The sequence below is a fragment of the Pelophylax lessonae genome, assembly GCF_965119305.1.
Source record: "Pelophylax lessonae genome assembly, chromosome: 4".
Lineage (NCBI taxonomy): Eukaryota > Metazoa > Chordata > Amphibia > Anura > Ranidae > Pelophylax > Pelophylax lessonae.
Genome location: NC_138771.1, coordinates 578,929,552 through 578,948,826, shown reverse-complemented (window position 1 = coordinate 578,948,826; position 19,275 = coordinate 578,929,552). Strand labels below are relative to the sequence as shown.

Here is a 19,275-nt window from a genome sequence, read left to right as displayed (position 1 = left end):
CTCAAATAAAAGAATTCAGTGCTTTATGGCCTTCTGTATTTAAAAGGTTAATCAACTCTGGTGATTTGTTCCTACTAGGCACCAATAGTAAAGCGATTGCTGCTAGCTTCCAGGTACCATACTGCGTGGCTGCCCTGATGCTTAGAGAACACAGGAGGTCACTTGCTCAGCATGGACGCCATCTGGAGAAGGGTTTGCATTTTGCAATGGATGCAAAGTCCTCTCTGATTGGACAAGGTGGAGATTGTGACATTACTATCTCACCTCTCCACCTTGTCCAATCAGAATGCAAAGTGTTCCATGAATGGCACTAAGCAACAGGGCAGCTGCTCAGCATAGGGCCCAGGAGTTAGTGAAGATCATTGTAGTAGCGATGCCTACTACTTTGACTTCCAGGTTCCACAGAGAAGTCCACCAATGAAAAGCTTGCAGAAAAAGATAAGATGGATGCATGGAGCCATGGCCAGGCAAAGCACAAATTACAAAAAAAACTGTCAATGAACGTCTTATGAAAATTACAGCCCTGCATTCAAAGAACATATAAAAACATATATAATCCAGTGGAATGCTGCTTTAGACATAGAGTGAGCCATAACCCATGTATAAGTTAGATTTATTGCAATGTTTTTATTGTTTATTGGTCAGTTTCCAAGGATGTACAATGATGGCCTCCCCCATCCTTGTACCCTTAGTACACTTGTCCATGACAGAAGGTATGGAACACTGTTTTATATCATATAAATATACATACATTTGGTTACAGTCATGAATCTCTGCCTTCACCTCAGTTCTAATTGAACTAATGGAGAAAAAAATTGTAAGTTTGTAAGTGTGACAAATAAACTGTAAATTTAATGTTTTTTTTTTTTCTGCTGTTAACAGTTAACCGTTCCTGACAGTTATTTCACTTGACTTCTTTGCTGATAAATGGCGGTTTAAAAGAAGAAAATATTTCAGAAACAAGAAGAGAAAGACAGAAGAGGAAGGCAAACTGAGGTAGGTTGTGACTTTATGGGTGTTGGACGGATGCTCTAAATAACCATCCCTGGGGACCTTCTGGATGGGTGTGTTTAGATCTGCTTCGTTAAACTCTGTGGGAAGACAGAAGAACGTTTGGTGGGTGACATTTAATATGTAAGTGTGAAATCAAGCTAATATCGAAGAAGAGTGCAAACAGTGTGGGTGGGTCCACAGAATACCTACAGAATGGAGAAGTCTATAAAGAACATGCACACAAGACTCTAGAGCGTTCTCTGGTGCTGGGAACTCCGTGGATGCTAAACATGTATAGATAGAATGCTGATAGCGTGGACTGAAATATTAAGTGTGCAGAATCCCTGGAACTTGTGAGCTGGGGTAAAATAGAGTGATCCATAGAGTTGGGTAATCTATAGAGTCTTGATTGAGTGGAGTGGTCTACAGAATGCTGATAGAGTTGGGTAATCTTTTGAGTGCTGATAATGTTGAGTAGTCTATAGAGTGCTAGGCGTTGGTTAGTTTTTAGAGTGTTGGTAGAGCTGACTAGTGCTGATAGAGTTGAGAAGTCTAGAGAGTGCTCATTGTGTGGATTAATACATTGAACACACAGAATCCCTGATCCTGTGGGACTACAAAGTACTGATATAATAGAGTGGTCTATAGAGTATGATGGTCTATGGGTGCTGATTGAGTGGAGTGGTCTACGAAGTGCTGATAGAGTTTAGTTACCCTTCAGAGTGCTAAGAATTGATTAGTTTATAAATGGTAGAGTCGAATAGTCTTTAGAGTGCTGATAGAGTTGAATAGTCTATAGAATACTAATAGTGTGGACTGGAATATTGAATATGCAGAATCCCTGATTATGTGGGACTACAAAGTGCTGATAGAATAGAGTGGTCTAAAGAATAGGGTGGTCTATAGAATGCTGATAGAGTTGAGTAGTTATTAGAGTACTAAGACTTGATTCATTTAGAGTATCAGTTAGGTAGTCTAAAGAATTTTGATAGAGTGGTGTACAGAGTGATGATAAAATTGAGTAGTCTATAGAGTGTTGATCATTTGGAAGGGCATAGAGGATGTTGCTATTGTGAACTGGCCTTTAGCTCTGCTAGTGTGGAAAGGTATGCAGAATGCTTACATTATAGACACTCCTATAGAGTACTTAGGCTGTGGACAGCTTGGTACAGTGTTGGCAGTGTGAACTGGAATATTTTCTGACCACATGTAGTGTACCGTAGAGTAAAGGGATAAATTAAATTTTGTCAGCATAGACAATAATTTAAAGTACTGGTTATCTGCACAGGTCAGTAACATGCTCATAGGCATACAGTGCTAAGTGTAGCATGTAGAGGATTGTAGAGCAATAATACATAGGTACTCGCACTTCTGTAAAAGTATATACGGTGTTAGTAATTTGTACAAGTCAATTGGATGGTTATAGCACTAGAGTGCTATGTGTAGCATTGACAGGACTGTAGATCTCTGATAATAGGTAGCTGCACTTCTGAAAATGAACATAGGGTGCTAATAGTGTGTTGAATTAATGCTTGTAGTGTGGTCAGAACATCCTTTACAGAATGCAGAACATTTACTCAATAGGAAAAATGAAGAAAGGTAATATGGATTACTTGGTTGGAAAACTTCTTCAGGTAATATCATTAAGAGCAGTAATGCAGTCAATGTCTGTTCATCCTCAGCATGCAGCTTAGTGGATGACGATGAGGATGATTATGAGAATGTGAGCGACATTACCAAGACCGTACCTGTGCCAACACGACAGAAGAAGATTGGCAACACATGCAAGAAAGAAGATCTGCAACTAAAATGTAATTAATATTGTTATTATTATTAATCCTTTATATACATTTACAATTAATATTTAGACAAATTTACGTGCTTCATCCTTTTATACTGGTATTCACTAACTATTGCAATGTTCTTGTCCGTCTGCGGTTTTTTAAACAGGAGTAGGTATATTAGTCCTACTTTAACTGGCTGATAGCAATTGCTGGCATGAGTCTATGTACACAGAAGTGGCAGTTACATATACACAGAAGTGGCAGTTACAGGTTGATTGCATCTGTTGGTTTATTTGCCATTTTTAACTGTAAATATCTGGTTGCCAAACAGGGCAGAGGCTTAAGCTGGATACACACTATCCAACTTTTGTGGTTAGATTTCCTTCAGATTTACCTTTTCTATGTAGTACAAGGGCCTGCCGGATTGCATACAAATTGAAAGTGTTTAGGTTTGACCTCATATTATATGGTTTTGGTAAGGAAAAAGTCTTCAGAAAATCTTATAGTGTGTATGGCCCATTACCCTTTTATCTTGCTACATTTCTGTTTCTAAGAACAAAATATTAGGAAAATTCTATCATTTTTATTCTCTCTAATCTTGTGATAAATGCCCGTGTAAGGGCTGGGTTTGCCTTCACAAGATGCACAGAGGTTCCATGCATCCACGTTTAGGCAGCCCCATTCATGTCTATTGGGATGCAGCAGCTGCATGGACACAGCCGCTGCTCCCAATTTGACTTCCATGTCAGTGCAGGTGTATGTGGGTGCGTGTCTTAGAACACAGAGTTCGGAGACACGCACCCACAAACACCTGCATTTGTGTCTCAATAAACATGAATGGGACTACCTGCACACGGATGCACAAATGCATGGAACACCTGTGCGTCCCATGTAGGCAAACACAACCCTCGTATTGGGTGTACACATAAGTACGCCCATGTGAATGAGGCCTTAGTCCAAAAAATATATCAATGTGGATTTAGCACAAAATATGTTACCTTTGGGAAATGTGGCCACATGTCCCTTCTTTCCAGGAACAGTCATAATTATTTAATACATGTCTTCAGAGAAAAAGGGTTATATTTAGTAATGCAAAGAATGTGACATTCACCAAATATTCACTTTAGGTAAATCTCCTTGGTGCATTTTCTTTAAACAACAGTGATTGATCCACCTGCAGTACATGATTGATGAAGGTCACATTCACTGTGTAATAAATATACCAAGTGCTGTAGACTGGGAAGGTGTACTGTTAAAGACAATGAAGCCAAATTACATTTTTTTTTAATAAAACCTAAAATATGGTAGCAAGTACATCACCTGGAAACAATATTTCTATGAAAACCTTCAGGCCTGGCTCACACTTGTGCAATTTTAGATTAGACTTGGGTCGCACAGAATCACATAACAATAAGAATCACATTACTTTCAATGGTGCCCATTGCTATTGCTACTTTGGTGCATCTCGATTTTGTGCCCCACAGACTTCAATAGAAATCCAAAATGTGTTTTTGAGTTTTGTATAGTCTTATTCTCCTACAAAAATAACATTTGCATGAAAAAACACACAAAACATGTAAAAAATGCACAAAAAGTGGACGACAAAATTGCGCTGAAAATTGGATCAAATCGCAGCTGCACTAGTCTGAACCGAGGCTTATGGCTGGATAGGAAAGTTTTAGATCAAAAGCAATTAAATAGCTAAATGCTTAAGGTACTAATATTATTTTAATTAGATATAAGGCAGGGGTCTTCACACTATGGCCCTCTAGTTGTTCAGGAACTACAATTCCCATCATGCCTAGTCATGTCTGTGAATGTCAGAGTTTTAAAATGCCTCATGGGGTGTGTAGTTCCGCAACAGCTGGAGGGCCGTAGTTTGGGGATCCCTGATAATAATAATAAAACTGCATAAAAGGAAATAAAGTTGTGCTTTATGTAGCATGCAGCTCACAAATGTAATATGGTTCCCATTTAAATTTTGCCACATACTTTAGATCCTAAGGCTCAGTGATCATCAAACCCTTGTAATAAGTATGGATTCAGTAAGATAGCAAGTATTAATGGACTAAATGCAATTCCCCTTTGAGGCCTTTTCACGGTTTTGCTCATTTCACTTTAGGGTTTTAACCACTTAAGCCCCCGAAGATTTTACCCCCTTCCTGACCAGGGCCTTTTTTGCGATTCGGCACTGCGTGACTTTAACGGACAATTGCGCGGTCATGCGATGCTGTACCTAAATGAATTTGATGTCCTTTTTTTCCCCACAAATAGAGCTTTCTTTTGGTGGTATTTGATCACCTGTGCGATTTTTACTTTTTGCGCTATAAACAAAAAAACAGCGTCAATTTTGCAAAAATAACAATATTTTTCACATTTTTTATATGAAATTCCCCCCCCAAAAAATGTAAAAAATCTAAATTTTTTAACATTTTTGGCCAATTTGTTTTCTGCTACATATGTTTGGTAAAAAAAATCGCAAAAAGCGTATTTTGATTGGTTTGCGCAAAAGCTATTGCGTTTACTAACTAAGGGAAAGATTTCTGTCATTTTTGGTGTTTTTTTTTAACGTGTAATGGCGGCGATCTGCGTTTTTTTTGCAGTACTGCGACATTGCGGCGGACAGATCGGACCCTTGACTGACATTTTTGACACTTTTGGGGTTACCAGTGATATTACTACAGTAATCAGTGCTATACATATGCATTGTTACTGCAAAATGACACTGGGAGGGAAGGGGTTAACTTTATTGGGGAAGGAGGGGTTAAGTGTGTCCCTAGGGGCGTGCTTCTTACTGTGATTGGACATGGCTACTGGTGTAGGAACAGTGATCAACGGTCCTACATAGTAGAACCGTATGATCACCATTCCTACACAGGGGAGAATGACAGGCGGTTTGTTTACATCAGCCGCCTGCCTTTCTCCCTTCACGGCGGACGATTGCGAGTGACCGGCGGACCCGATGTCACACGCACGGACTTCCCAGGGAACGAGCCGGGGCGGACGCGTGCCTCCGCGGGTGCTCGCTCGCCCGCTATTGGCTCACAAGCAAGTGACAGGCTAGTGACGTACCGGTACGTCACTTTGCTTGGCTGGGGCTGACCGCCGCAGTATATGTACTTCCGGCGGTCGGCAACCGGTTAATGACAAAGAGTTCAAGAAGTGGTCAAATTCTAGGTAACCGAAACTAGGGAAATAATAAATAATATTCTCTTATTTCCTTAGAAAACATCTGGGCCTCGTTTGGCACATACATTTCAGGCTTTCACACTTTTTGGCTTTCCAGCCCACTCAATAGATTTTTCTTCTATGGAAACCCTGCGCAAAGATAATGAAGGACCCATGCATTTGGTTTTTGAGCATTTTGAACATTTCAAATCCTTCACACAGCTCATCAGTTAGCTTTAACATAAATGAGGCCAATTATAAGCTAGCTTGTTGTCCCTTACAATAATTTATTATTACAAGATACATTTAAATAGATCCTTGGGTAGTGTTTTTCTTTAAAACTAAAATGCCACTGAAGCAATACTGGATGTAGCCAAAAACTTCAACACCACAACGAGATAAATAAAATTAAAAAATAATATAAGCAAACAAGATTTTTTAAGGTTTATTGTCAATAATAAATAGGTATGAGATTTGGATTCACCACCACCATGACTCGAATCTTGCAGGTTCCAGGTACACTGTCCAGGCGAATTTTTGTGCGGGAGAATTTTTTTAAACCATAATGCACTGACTAGCCTTCCAAATATGGACAGAAGGCTTAAAAGGGCCAGTAAGAAGGTATTTTTTGTAGTTTATGGGAGTAATGAAACTAACAGTTTTAGTGAAGGCAGCAGCCTTACATGGGTCACACATCATTAGTGATAATTTATTCTTATGTTGCAAATGTCCAAAATGGTGTTTTATTTCTATTTCGGCTTAAACAATTGGTATTTTCTACCAAAAAAGACAACATTTTACAATGTATTTTCTTCTGTTATGACCCTAAGCTGATAAAATGGAACATATTTCACATTGCTCATGTGTAGAAGTTTAGATGTACAAGATTATCTTGAATTTCCTCAGTAAATGTATGGATTGTTGGCAGTTGCAGGGAGTTCTAAATGTGTAGTGGTCTATAGAGTGCTGATAGAGTAGAGTGGTCTATAGAATCCCAATGGACCAAGGTTGTCCATAAAGTGCCAAGAGACCACAGTTATCCATAGAGTGCTGATGATAGAGTGAAGCAATCTATAGTTTACTGATAGATTACAGTGGTTCTCTGAGTGCTGATGGAGTGGACTGGTCTATAGAGTTGAGTGTTCAGATTGTGGGCAACTTAATACAGTGCTAAAAAACATACGCTGACACATGCTGATTTTGTACGTTTGCCCACTGAAAAAGAAATGAACAGTCTATAATTTTAACCGACTGCGCCCCGCCCACCGTACATTTACTGCGGGACTCTGCCGCTGCTGGGCAAAGCGACATAGCCCTACGTCGCTTGCTCAGGAGACTGTAGGGGGCCAGCGTGCGCCACCAGCGGCGCGCTCCCGCCCCCGCTCGTTACCTGGGAAGCCAGCGCGTGTGACCGGCGGCTCCGATGGCCGCTGGCCACTCACAATCTCCCACAGCAGAGAGAGAAAGACAGATGGCTGATGTAAAGACAGCCGTCTGTCATTCTCCCTGAAGTGATCACAGAGGCTATGTGATCCTGCTATATAGGAACGCATTTCTCTGTGATTACTTCACAAGCCACGCCCCTTGACAGTTAGAATCACGCCTCTAGGGACACATTTAACCCCTTGATTGCCAGTACAGTTAACCCCTTCCCTGTCAGTGTCATTTTTACTGTAAAAGTGCATATTTTTTAGCAATGATTACTGTAGTAATGTCACTGGTACCCCCAAAAGTGTCTAAAATGTCAGTTAGGGGTCCGATCTTTCCGCCGCAAATGTCGCAGTCCCGCAAAAAAAAATCGCAGATCGCCGCCATTACTAGTAAAAAAAAAAAACAATAAAAATGACATAAATCTTTCCCATAGTTAGTAAAAGCAATAACTTTTGCGCAAACCAATCAAAATACGCATATTGCGATTTTTTTTTTACCAAAAATATGTAGCAGAAAACAAATTGGCCTAAAATGTTAAAAAATTTAGATTTTTAAATTTTTTTTGAGAATTTCATATAAAAAATGTGAAAAATATTGTTATTTTTTCAAAATTGTCGCTCTTTTTTTGTTTATAGCGCACAAAATAAAAATTGCACAGGTAACCAAATACCACCAAAAGAAAGCTCTGTTTGTGGGTAAAAAGGGCATCAATTTTGTTTGGGTACAGTGTCGCACGACCATGCAATTGTCCGATAAATTCACGCAGTGCCGAATCGCAAAATAGGGCCTGGTCATTGAGCAGCCAAATCCTCCTGGGCTACAGTGGTTAATAGTAAGTTTATTTTAACAGTGAGAGACAGAACAACAACAAAAAAATTCAGAAAAATGCATTGTAAAAAGGTTATAAATTGATTTGCATTGTAATGAGTGAAATCAGTATTTGATCCCCTAACAATCAGCAAGATTTCTGGCTCCCAAGTGTTTTTTATACAGGTAACGAGCTGAGATTAGGAGCACTTTCTTAAAGGGAGTGCTGCCTATGACCCCAACAACACCATCCCCAAACATGGAGGTGGACACATTATGCTTTTGGGGGTGTTTTTCTGCTAAGAGGACAGGACAATTTTACCGCCTCAAAAGGACGATGGATGGGGCCATGTACTGTCAAATCTTGGGTGAGAGCCTCCTTCCCTCAGCCAGGGTATTGAAAATTGGTCAGCGATGGGTATTCCAGCATGACAAAGACCCAAAACACACGGTCAAGGCAACAAAGGAATGGCTCAGGAAGAAGCACATTAGGGTCCTGAAGTGGCCTAGCCAGTCTCTAGACCTTAATCACATAGAAAATATGTGGAGGGAGCTGAAGGTTTGAGTCACCAAATGTCAAAACCTTAATGACTTGGAGAGGATCTGCGAAGAGGAGGGGGACAAAATCCATCTTGAGATTTGTGCAAACCTGATGGCCAACTACAAGAAATGTCTAACTTCTGTGGTTGCCACCAAGTACTAAGTCATGTTTTGTGAAGGGGTCAAATACTTATTTCACTCAATCAAATGCAAATCAATGTATAACTTTTTTGAAATGAGTTTTTATGAATATTTTGTTGTTATTCTATCTCTCACTGGAAGAATAAACCTACCATTAAAAATATAGACTGATCATTTCTTTTCAGTGGGCAAACGTACAAAATCAGCAGGGGATCAAATACTTTTAAGGTATATGGGGGGGGGGCTGATTACGTGTATGTACTGTACATTTAAGAGCCGGTTCACATTAGCGCGACACGACTCCTTGCTACTTCGAGGGCGACTTGTGCATTACATTGCACCACGACTTCGGAGCGACTTGCAGGGACTTCACATAATGGAAGTCTATGCAAGTCACTCCAGGTCGCCCCGAAGTAGTACAGGACCCTTTTTCTAAGTCTGAGCGACTTGTGTCGCTCCTATTAGAACGGGTCCTGTAGCGATCAATGGACCGCGAGGGAGCGCGACTTGTCAGGCTGACAAGTCGCCTGACAAGTCGCGCTAATGTGAACCGGCTCTTAAGGCTGTGGTAAGAAAACCTATACAGATAACATAACTTTTTTTCCATATCAAAGAGAGGAAAGTAAAGAAAGGTAACATCATTGGGTTCACTTCTGTAGCTACTGTTGTCATTAAAAGCAATTAATTTATCAATTCTCAATAAGGCCATGCTAAACAGGAGCAGTGAGACAGATAATGAGATTTTAATGTTCACTATGAGATTGTAGCTTAATTAATACATTCCTCTCATCAGCAGCTCTAAAGTAGAACTGTGACAGAATGAAACTTGACCCTGGCCACTTCCTAATTATGCATCAATTTATTAATTTATTATAGGTATTTTTATAGTGCTGACAATTTACACAGCACTTTAAATATATATTGTGTGTTCACATCAATCCCTGCCCTAAAGGAGCTTACAATCTAAGGGCCCTAACTCCCACTCATTCATACTATATATAATAATAATAATAATTCATACATACATATACACTATATTGTCATAAGTATTGGGACGCCTGCCTTTACACGCACATGAACTCTAATGGCATTCCGATCTTAAGCCTCGTACACACGATCAGATTATCGAACGATCTGTCATCCCTTTTTTGTTGCATGCTAGTCTCATGTCCAAAGTGAAGAGGTTACTTTCATACGAATTTTCCCATACGACAGAATTCTACTTCAGAAGTGATGTCATGTGTTGAATTGTTTTGTATGTGTTCTTTCGTCTCTGAGCATGCCTAGTCTTGCTCTTACGATTATTTTCGGTGAAAACTGTACTAATTAAATGAAAATTAGACATTGTGTTGACGACGATAAAAATTTTATAGCCTGCACATCCAGTTTTTGTCGTCCGAAAATTCATAATCGGCTGTCGAAAGCATTATACTAACAATCCGAAAATCGGCAGATCGTTCGTCGGACGAAATTTCCCTTCCGATTTTCGTATCGTGTGTACGGGCCTTTAGTTTGTGCACTGGTGCGCAGTCATGCTGGAACAGGAAGAGGACATCCCCAAACTGTTCCCACTAAGTTGGCAGCATGAAATTGTCCAAAATATCTTGGTATGCTGACGCCTTAAGAGTTCCCTTCACTGGAACTAAGGGGCCAAGCCCAACTTGTGAAAAAAAACCCCACACCATAATCCCCCCTCCACCAAATTATGTGCACCAGTACACAAAGCAAGGTTCATAAAGACATGGATGAGAGAGCTTGGGGTGGAGGAACGTGACTGGCCTGCACAGAGTCCTGACCTCAACCTTAACCACTTGCCCACCGCTCACATGGAGCGTACTGCGGCAAAGTGGCACGATCCCGTCCAGCGACGTAGACCTACGTCGCTGGACTCCTCCCCCGTCCAGCGACGTAGACCTACGTCGCTGGACTCCTCCCCCTGTAGGCGTTGCTCGCGCGCCGCCGGAGGCGCGCTCCCGCTGTTTTCATTCACAGCGGGAGTCGGGCCAGGGGAGGAGCAGCGGCGATCGCCGCTGCTCTGCCCCGATCGTCGGAGAATCGAGTGAGGAGATCCACCCGCCTGTGTAAACAGAGCGGGCGGATCTCCATAGTGACAGGGAGTGACAGATCGGACTGTTCAGCATAGCTGGACATCCGATCTGTCCCTGTCTCACAAAGTCACCTCCCCCCCCACACGTCAGTAAGCACCAGGCATACATTAACCCCTCCCTCTCCAATAAAATTAACCCCTTCACTGCCAGTGTCATTTTTACAGTAACAGTGCATATGTATAGCACTGATTACTGTAGTAATGTCACTGGTACCCCCAAAAGTGTCAAAAATGTCAGTCAAGGGTCCTGTCCACCGCAATGTCGCAGTCCCGCAAAAAAAATCGCAGATCACCGCCATTACGCGTTAAAAAAAACCCACCAAAAATGACAGAAATCTTTCCCTTAGTTAGTAAACGCAATAACTTTTGCGCAAACCAATCAAAATACGCTTATTGCGATTTTTTTTTTACCAAACATAGGTAGCAGAAAACAAATTGGCCAAAAATTTTAAAAAAATTCGATTTTTACATTTTTTTGGGGGGGAATTTCATATAGAAAAATGTTAAAAATATTGTTATTTTTTCAAAATAAACGCTATTTTTTTGTTTATAGCGCAAAAAGTAAAAATCGCACAGGTGATCAAATACCACCAAAAGAAAGCTCTGTTTGTGGGGAAAAAAGGACGTAAATTTCGTTTGGGTACGGCGTCGCACGACCGCGCAATTGTCAGTTAAAGTCGCACAGCGCTGAATCGCAAAAAGTGGCCTGGACGGAAGACAGCAAAATCCTCCGGTGGTAAAGTGGTTAAAGAACAAATTTGGGATGAATTAGAGTGGAGACTGCGAGCCAGGCATTCTTGTCCACAACAGTCCTGGACCTCACAAATGCGTTCCTGGAAGAATGGTCAAACATTCCCATAGACACACTCCTAAACCTTGTGGACAGCCTTCCCAGAAGAGTTGAAGCTGTTATAGCTGCAAAGGGTGAGCCAACTCAATATTAAACCCTGCAGACCAAGATTGGGATGCCGTTAAAGTTCATGTGCACGTAAAGGCATCCCAATACTTTTGACAATATAGTGTACCAGGGCCAGTTTAGACAGCAGCCAATTGACCTACTAGGCATGTCTTTGGAGTGTGGGAGGAAACCGGTGTACCTGGAGGAGACCCTTGAAGGCACAGGGAGAACATGCAAACTCCAGGCAGGAATTGCTGAGGTTGGGATTTGAACCAACAACTCTAATGCTGGCAGCACTTTAGGGGGAAATTGTGTCTCAGCTTAAAGTAGAATGTTGGGAAAAACCTAACTTTGTCTTCCTCAGACCTTTTCAATCCTGTCTCAGTTATGCAGAATTTCAAGTACAGGGGTTGCAACTACACCCATAAACTGTTGCATAGACTTTGCTAAATGAGAGACAGCTTGCTATGTATCTTAACTAATTTAAAAGATACATTTTTCCCAATGTCTGTTCATCCTCAGCATGCAACATAGTCGATGATGATGATGATGATTATGAGAATGCAAGTGACCTTAGCAGGATGCCGGCTGTACCAGCCCGAGAGAAGAAGATCAATACCACTGGCAAAAATGAAGACCTTCATCTAAAAAGTGATTATTATTACTATTTCTGTTGTTAGGGCTCATTCTCATTGGCGCATTCTTCAGTTCAATGTGAACAAAGTAGTGTATTTTGGTATTTGGGAGCTCCTGGTGCTGCATACAGTCGCTCATAGACATGAATGGATAAGGCTGCTTGTATGCAGCTATGTGCTAGTGCTTGCATAAAATGGCACATGTGCATGAATGCACATTATCTGTAACTAGTGTGGGCAAAGCTTTGAATTCATTACTGGGAAAGGATCATTGATTTTTTAGTTTTAAACTTTCTTAATGAACAGTTGTGAAAGGACCCACGGGCAGTGTCTTCTTTAAAGTTTAAAAAATGATTAAATGTGATCAAGAGCATTATAACAAGACACAAAAAGTTTTTCAAGCTCTCCTTATCGACCAGCCTGCGACCAACCAAACGGACCTGTCTCACAGTATGCGTTAAAAACAGGGGTTTAGTTGCATACCTTTGCAAATACATGCGTAAGCCACAAAGCCCTGACAAGGCACCCCCATTATCTGTGGTCCCAACTCTACATTCTGTGAGTCCCCAACAATGGAAGCACATGCATTTAAATGGAAAGGTGTATCAAGAGCATTATCCTTAGACATAAGAAATTGCCTTCTCTGACAAAAGTATACAAATGGATAAAAGCACCTAATCTAATGCCTCGTACACACGCAACGATTATCGGACGACCGATCATCCGACTTTTGTCCAGAGTGGTGTTTTGTTGGTTGGAATGTGCCTAGACTGCACACTAATTTTCTTGGCCAACAAAAATCTACTTCAGAAGTGATGTCATGTGCTGGTTTACTTTCCGTTTGTTTTTTCTTCTCTGAGCATGCCCAGTCTTGCTCATCAGATTTTTGTCTGCCGAAATCTGTACCGTCAACACAATCGGCCGTTGTGTGGACGGCCAAAAAAAAGTTTATAACCTGCACACCAGATTTTATTCGGCCGAAAAGTCGGAGTCGATTGTCGAAAGCATCATACTAACAAGCCGAAAATTGGCCGACCGGACGTTGGCCGAAAATTCCCGGCCAATAATCGATGCGTGTGTACAAGGCATTATACTTTAACACACACAAAAAAAAAAAATAACACATACAGCCATGCGTGCTTTTCAAATGTTTGTTGTACGCCAAATGGCTTGGTTGGTGAGCATCCGTTACAATACCAAAAATATACAATATTTATTTCAGTGAGACTTTCTTGGTGCCAGACAAAAATATTTTTATTGATTTTTTTTGATGAACGTTAAAATATTTGCAATTGAAAAGAACTTACACACCATCTGAACCTGTACAGTAGGACTGTTATGTGTCTAATGCCTTGTATATATACTTACAATATTTGCTACATTAGGGTGTAGTCCCGTCAAGCTTTTAACACAAATCTTGTTCTTACATAATACAGTTTTCACGTAGCACAATACAGGGGTGGCTGCTCTATTTTGATGCATTTGCAGATAGCTTCTTCAGAAATAGGGTTAATTTTGTTAAGACAATGTGTATTTGTATCGTACTATAAGGGACAAGGACACACTTTAGGTCTGGACCGCAAGGGTAGAGATGCACCAATGGTTCAAATCTGTCAGTGGTTTCATATGTTCTCAATTGTTCATATGTCACTTGGATTCACACCAAACTGTTTCTTCTTAGAATTGTCTCCAGCAGCAATCCCTTCGTTCTGTTGTATCTAGGCATTCATTTTTAAAGAACAGATGTGAGTTTAGGCATGTTACATTTTCTAATACGCCTGTAATATCTATACTATATTGTCAAAAGTTTTGGGGCGCCTGCCTTAATATGCACATGAACTTTAATGGCATCCCAGTATTGGTTTGTAGGCTCCAATAATGAGTTGGCCCACTCTTTGCAGCTACAACAACTTCAATTCTTCTGGGAAGGCTGTCCACAAGGTTTAGTCATTGGCTGCTACGGCTGTCAATCACAGCCAGTGAGCAAATCAGGAGACGGAGAGGACAGGGCCGAGCCACGGCTCAGTGTGTAAATGGACACAGAGCTGTGGGTTGGGAGCGCGCCTGCTTGGGTGCCCCCGGAATAAGCTGTTATAGCTGCAAAGGGTGAGCCAGCTCAATATTGAACACTTTGGACTAAGACTGGGATGCCATTAAAGTTCATGTGCGTGTAAAGGCAGGCGTCCCAATACTTTTAATATACTGTATGTGTCCATGACCATGTAGGCTAACATAAAGGGGCATTTAAAAGGCTAATAAAAAGTCAAACTCCAAGTGCCCCAGTGCGCATGAGGCCTTAACCACTTTACGACCGCCCACCGCAGATATACTGAGCGGGGGTGGGAGCACGCCACATGGCAGGCAGCCGCTCCTGGGCAAAGTGACGTAGGTATACATCACTTGCTCTTAGGAGGCTAGGGGGCAAGCACGCACCGCCGGTGGCACGCCCCCACCCCCCGCTCATCAGCAGGGAAGCCGATGGGTGTGTCAGGCGGCTCTGATTGCCGCCTGATACCCGCGATTGTTCCCCGCTGAGAGAGAAGGACGGTCGGCTGTTGTAAACACAGCTGACCGTTCTACTCCTTGCAATGATCATAGAGCCCATGTGATCCTTCTATATAGGAACACATGTCTCTATACTCATTTCCGAAGCCCCGCCCCCCACAGTTAGAATCACTCCCCTAAGCTCATATTTAACCCCTTGATCACCCCTTGATCACCCATTCCCTGCCAGTGTTATTATTACAGTAACGGTGCATATTTTTATCACTGATTACTGTAGTAATGTCACTGGTCCCCCCAAAAGTGTCAAAAATATCAGTCAGGGGTCCGCTCTGTCCGTCGCAATGTCGCGACGTAAAAAAACCAAAAAAACAAAAATTACATAAATCTTTGCCGTAGTTAGTAGACGCGATAACTTTTGTGCAAACCAATCAAAATACGCTTATTGTGATTTTTTTTTTTTACCAAAAATATTTAGATTTTTACATTTTTACATTTTTTTTTTGAGAATGTCATATAGCAGAATGTGAAAAATATTGTTTTTTTTTTTTAAAAAAATTGTCACTTTTTTTGTTTAAAGCGCAAAAAAAATAAAAATCGCACAGGTGATCAAATACCACCAAAAGAAAGCTCTATTTGTGGGAAAAAAGGGCATCAATTTTATTTGGGTACAGTGTCCAGACTTGTATAAAGTACTCGAAATTTCTACTTGAGTAAAAGTACAAGTGCTCGATCAAAAAATTACTTGAGTAGAAGTAGAAGTGCTCGCAGAAAAAGTTACTTAAGTAGAAGTACTAAAGTATTCAACATTTTTTTTACTTAAGTATTGCAAGTAGTTTTTTCAAAAAAATTGCTACTTAAGTACTAAAAGTAAAAAGTACCAGTAGTTTTGAAAAAAAATTTCTACTCAAGTACTGAAAGTAGAAGTACAAGTACTGTGTTATGTAGTTATTAAAGAAAGAAGTCAAAAGTATGAACATCATATTGTTTTTATTATTTCAAATGATTTATTCAAATGATTAACCTGTGTTTGTTAGTAGTTTCTTGATGCACTTTAAGCGCTGTAGCACCATTTATTTGTTTCATATTTTTTTTTTATTGGAAAGATTTGGTATAGCAGCTTTTATTATACACAGCCTTTATTTTCGTATGCGCTGATTTACAAATGACATTATACACATTTTTTTGAGCTTTATGCAACCTGCCATCTACTGTTCTGGCAGTGGTAGTTTTTTTAAAAGTAACGAGTAACTATGCAGCACAAAAAAAAAATACTTGAGTAGAAGTATCGAAATCATCGAAAAAATGTAGTGAAGTAAAAGTAGAAGTAGGAGAAAAAATTCTACTCTAGGAAAGTACAGATACCGCATTTCGGTACTTAAGTGCAGTACTTAAGTAGTTCTACTTCGTTACTATACATCTCTGACAGTGTCACATGACCGCGCAATTGCTTGTTAAATTAACGCAGTGCCGAATTGCAAAATAGGGCCTGGTCATTAAGGGGGCAAATCATTCCGGTCTTAAAGTGGTTAAAGCAGAATGAATGTTAAAAAAAAATGCTAGGAGGTAGAAATTTTTGCCTCAAAAAAAAATGGCAACAGTTGCTCAGGGGGTTTTGTTTTGCTTTGCTTTGGACCAAATATGTGGAAGAGAGACTGAACTTGATGAACATCAGACTTTTTTAAAACAATAACTAGATAACTATACAGTACCTGTTCACATTTTATTATTGATCTGTTTTTTTAACTTGTTTTTTAGGTTTGCCTAAACCTGTGAATTTGAGTCTAAATCAGAATCATCCTAATGTGGCATCAGGTAAAAGTATACATAATTATATATCTAATGATATAGCTTATTCTATACTCATAATGTTTGCTAAGTGATTATTTTCCCATCATATCAGTTGCTGTGAGTGGCCGGAGCCGCGATGACGATTCACTTTCCAGCAAAAGGAGCTCTGAAGGTCCGCCGGACCTTCAGAGCGCATGCGCCGCAGACGTCAGCGGATGCATGCAGGTTGAATATCTCCTAAACCGTGCAGGTTTAGGAGATATTTATTGTACCTACAGGTAAGCCTTATTATAGGCTTATCTGTAGGTAAAAGTCAAATAGCGGAGTATACTACCGCTTTAAACACACTAGTCCAGTAACCCAAAATAACAAGTTCTTCTGTAGGTTTTATTAACCACCTGCCGACTGCCTAACGATGATTTACGTCGGCAGTCAGCCCCTCACGGGCAAAGCTCGGTCACAGATCCCCCCGCGCGAGTGACTGGCGGACATCCGGTTTACAGCGGGAGAAAGGCAGGCGGCTAATGTAAACAAAGCCGCCTGTCCTCTCCCCTGTGTAACAGCACAGATCATTCGGTCCTGCTATGTAGGCCCTTTCACACGGGCTTTCCCATCAGATCCGCCCGTCAGTTTTTCAGGTGGACCTGATCGGATGCTCCATGCACCTCTAAGGAGCCGCGGATGTCAGCGGTGACATGTCCGCTGACACCCGCTGCTATCCGATCTGATCCTGTCCGATAAATCCAGACAGATGGAAACCCTATTTTCTATCCGTCTGGTGGATCGGATCGGATGAAAACGGACAGGCGGTCCGTTTTTTATCCGATCTCCCATAGAGAGCGGGGATCTGACATGTCTGTCTCTGCAAAGGAAGCGGAGACGGAGCTGTCATCCCCCTGCTCAGCGGGGATCAGCAGATCGATCCCCGCTGAGCATAACAGAGTCCCCCGGGCAGAAAGCCCTTGTCAAAGGACCCTTACTGGCCAGATTACCAGGTGAAAATAAAGGAAAACGATCAGAAAAAAAAAAGCAAACTATTGAAGTCAGCATATCTAAAAACTGGAAAGCTGCAATATATTACTTTATTTTTTATTACTTTATTACCTATTTTAACTTTTGCTTTTGGGTTTAATACTGCTTTAATATAAAGGGTCAAAATATGTTTTGTAGGTAGCAAAAATGTTACATACTATATACATACAGTATGTCATTTTACATATAAAATATACATTATTGGTTCGTTGCTTCTTTAAACAGGGAAGTAAACTTCTGTGCATAATCTATACCTATAGGTAAGCCTATAATAAGGCTAACCTATAGGTAATGTAAATATCTCCTGAGCATACGCCGTTTAGGAGATATTTACATTGCATGCAGCAGATGACATCAACGGCACCCGTGCGATCTGAAGGAACGGCCGCCCGTGCCGTTCCTTCAGATACCTGTGCCAGGAATGACAGCTCCCCCGCACATGCACAGGAGTGACGTCATCACGGCTCTGGCCTGTCACATAGCGGGAGTCCATGGATCCAGAAGAAAGACTGGGTGAGGATGGACGCTGCCTCGCTGGAGGGATTAGTTTTCAGGTAAGTTTCACTTAATGTACTAGTGTGCGATGCATACTAGTACAATATACCTTTACCTTGCAGGTCCTAAAAAAAAAACCAAAAATAAAAAAAAAAAAACAACCAGTGGTTTACAACTTTAAAGTGTATGTAAATCATAAGAACCCTAACAAACTTTTCTTATTTGCTCCCTTTTGTTCTGTTAAATATACCATTGGTGGTGTTTTATATACCATTGGATTTGTTGTATTATATCTGTTCCTAAAATGAGATAACGACGATTGAACCTGCCAGAAACCTATTGAGCTTTTAAGTTCCCGTGCCCTCTGTCTGTTCTGCACTGCTATCAGTTACTTGAATCTGTCTCTGTGGCAGGGGAGGGCTGGCAGCCTTAGGCCTGGGGGGCAAGACTGGTCAAGTGGCCCATTGAACCATTGAATCAGCTCACCATCCGTGCCCACCTGGTTTTCTAACGGATATTGATTTTATGAAGCAAGACAAACATGATGCAATGTGGTAACATAATTTAATATTAATAGCAACAAAGGAGGTTTAACAAAAATACATGACATCACGCCAGGTGAGTCCTAGGAAGCTCCTGTCGGGTGAAGATCACTATGCCTGACAGGAAAGTTACTGTGTTAGTATTGTGCCAGCCGGGTGCAGGAGCGTATTCTGCACACTCATACCGCTCCGCTGCAGCTCTGCAAATGTAACAGTATGTAGCGGCGACCAGCAGCTGTATACAGTGTCTGGCCCATACATTAATGCAGCCCTAATTGCAGCCTTTTTATCTGGCATCAGAGAGGCCCGGGGGGCGATTGCCACCCTGCCCCCCTTCCCAGTCCTCCCCTGCTCTGTGGACTAGAGAACACCTCCACATATGTTATGATAAAAATGAGAAGTGAAAATG

The 19,275-nt window shown here is 41.1% G+C and overlaps 1 protein-coding gene across 1 annotated transcript in view; it reads left to right on the top strand.

Annotated features, from left to right (window-relative positions):
- The first annotated feature begins 2,428 nt into the window (after window positions 1-2,428).
- Window positions 2,429-19,275, top strand: part of LOC309554830 (uncharacterized protein) — a 69,101-nt gene continuing 52,254 nt past the window's right edge. The window contains exons 1-4 of the mRNA XM_082256548.1: window positions 2,429-2,592; window positions 2,676-2,804; window positions 12,392-12,520; window positions 16,765-16,827. Coding sequence (XP_082112674.1) covers window positions 2,556-2,592; window positions 2,676-2,804; window positions 12,392-12,520; window positions 16,765-16,827 — 358 coding nt within the window. The 5' untranslated portion in view covers window positions 2,429-2,555. The remainder of the gene's footprint in view (window positions 2,593-2,675; window positions 2,805-12,391; window positions 12,521-16,764; window positions 16,828-19,275) is intronic.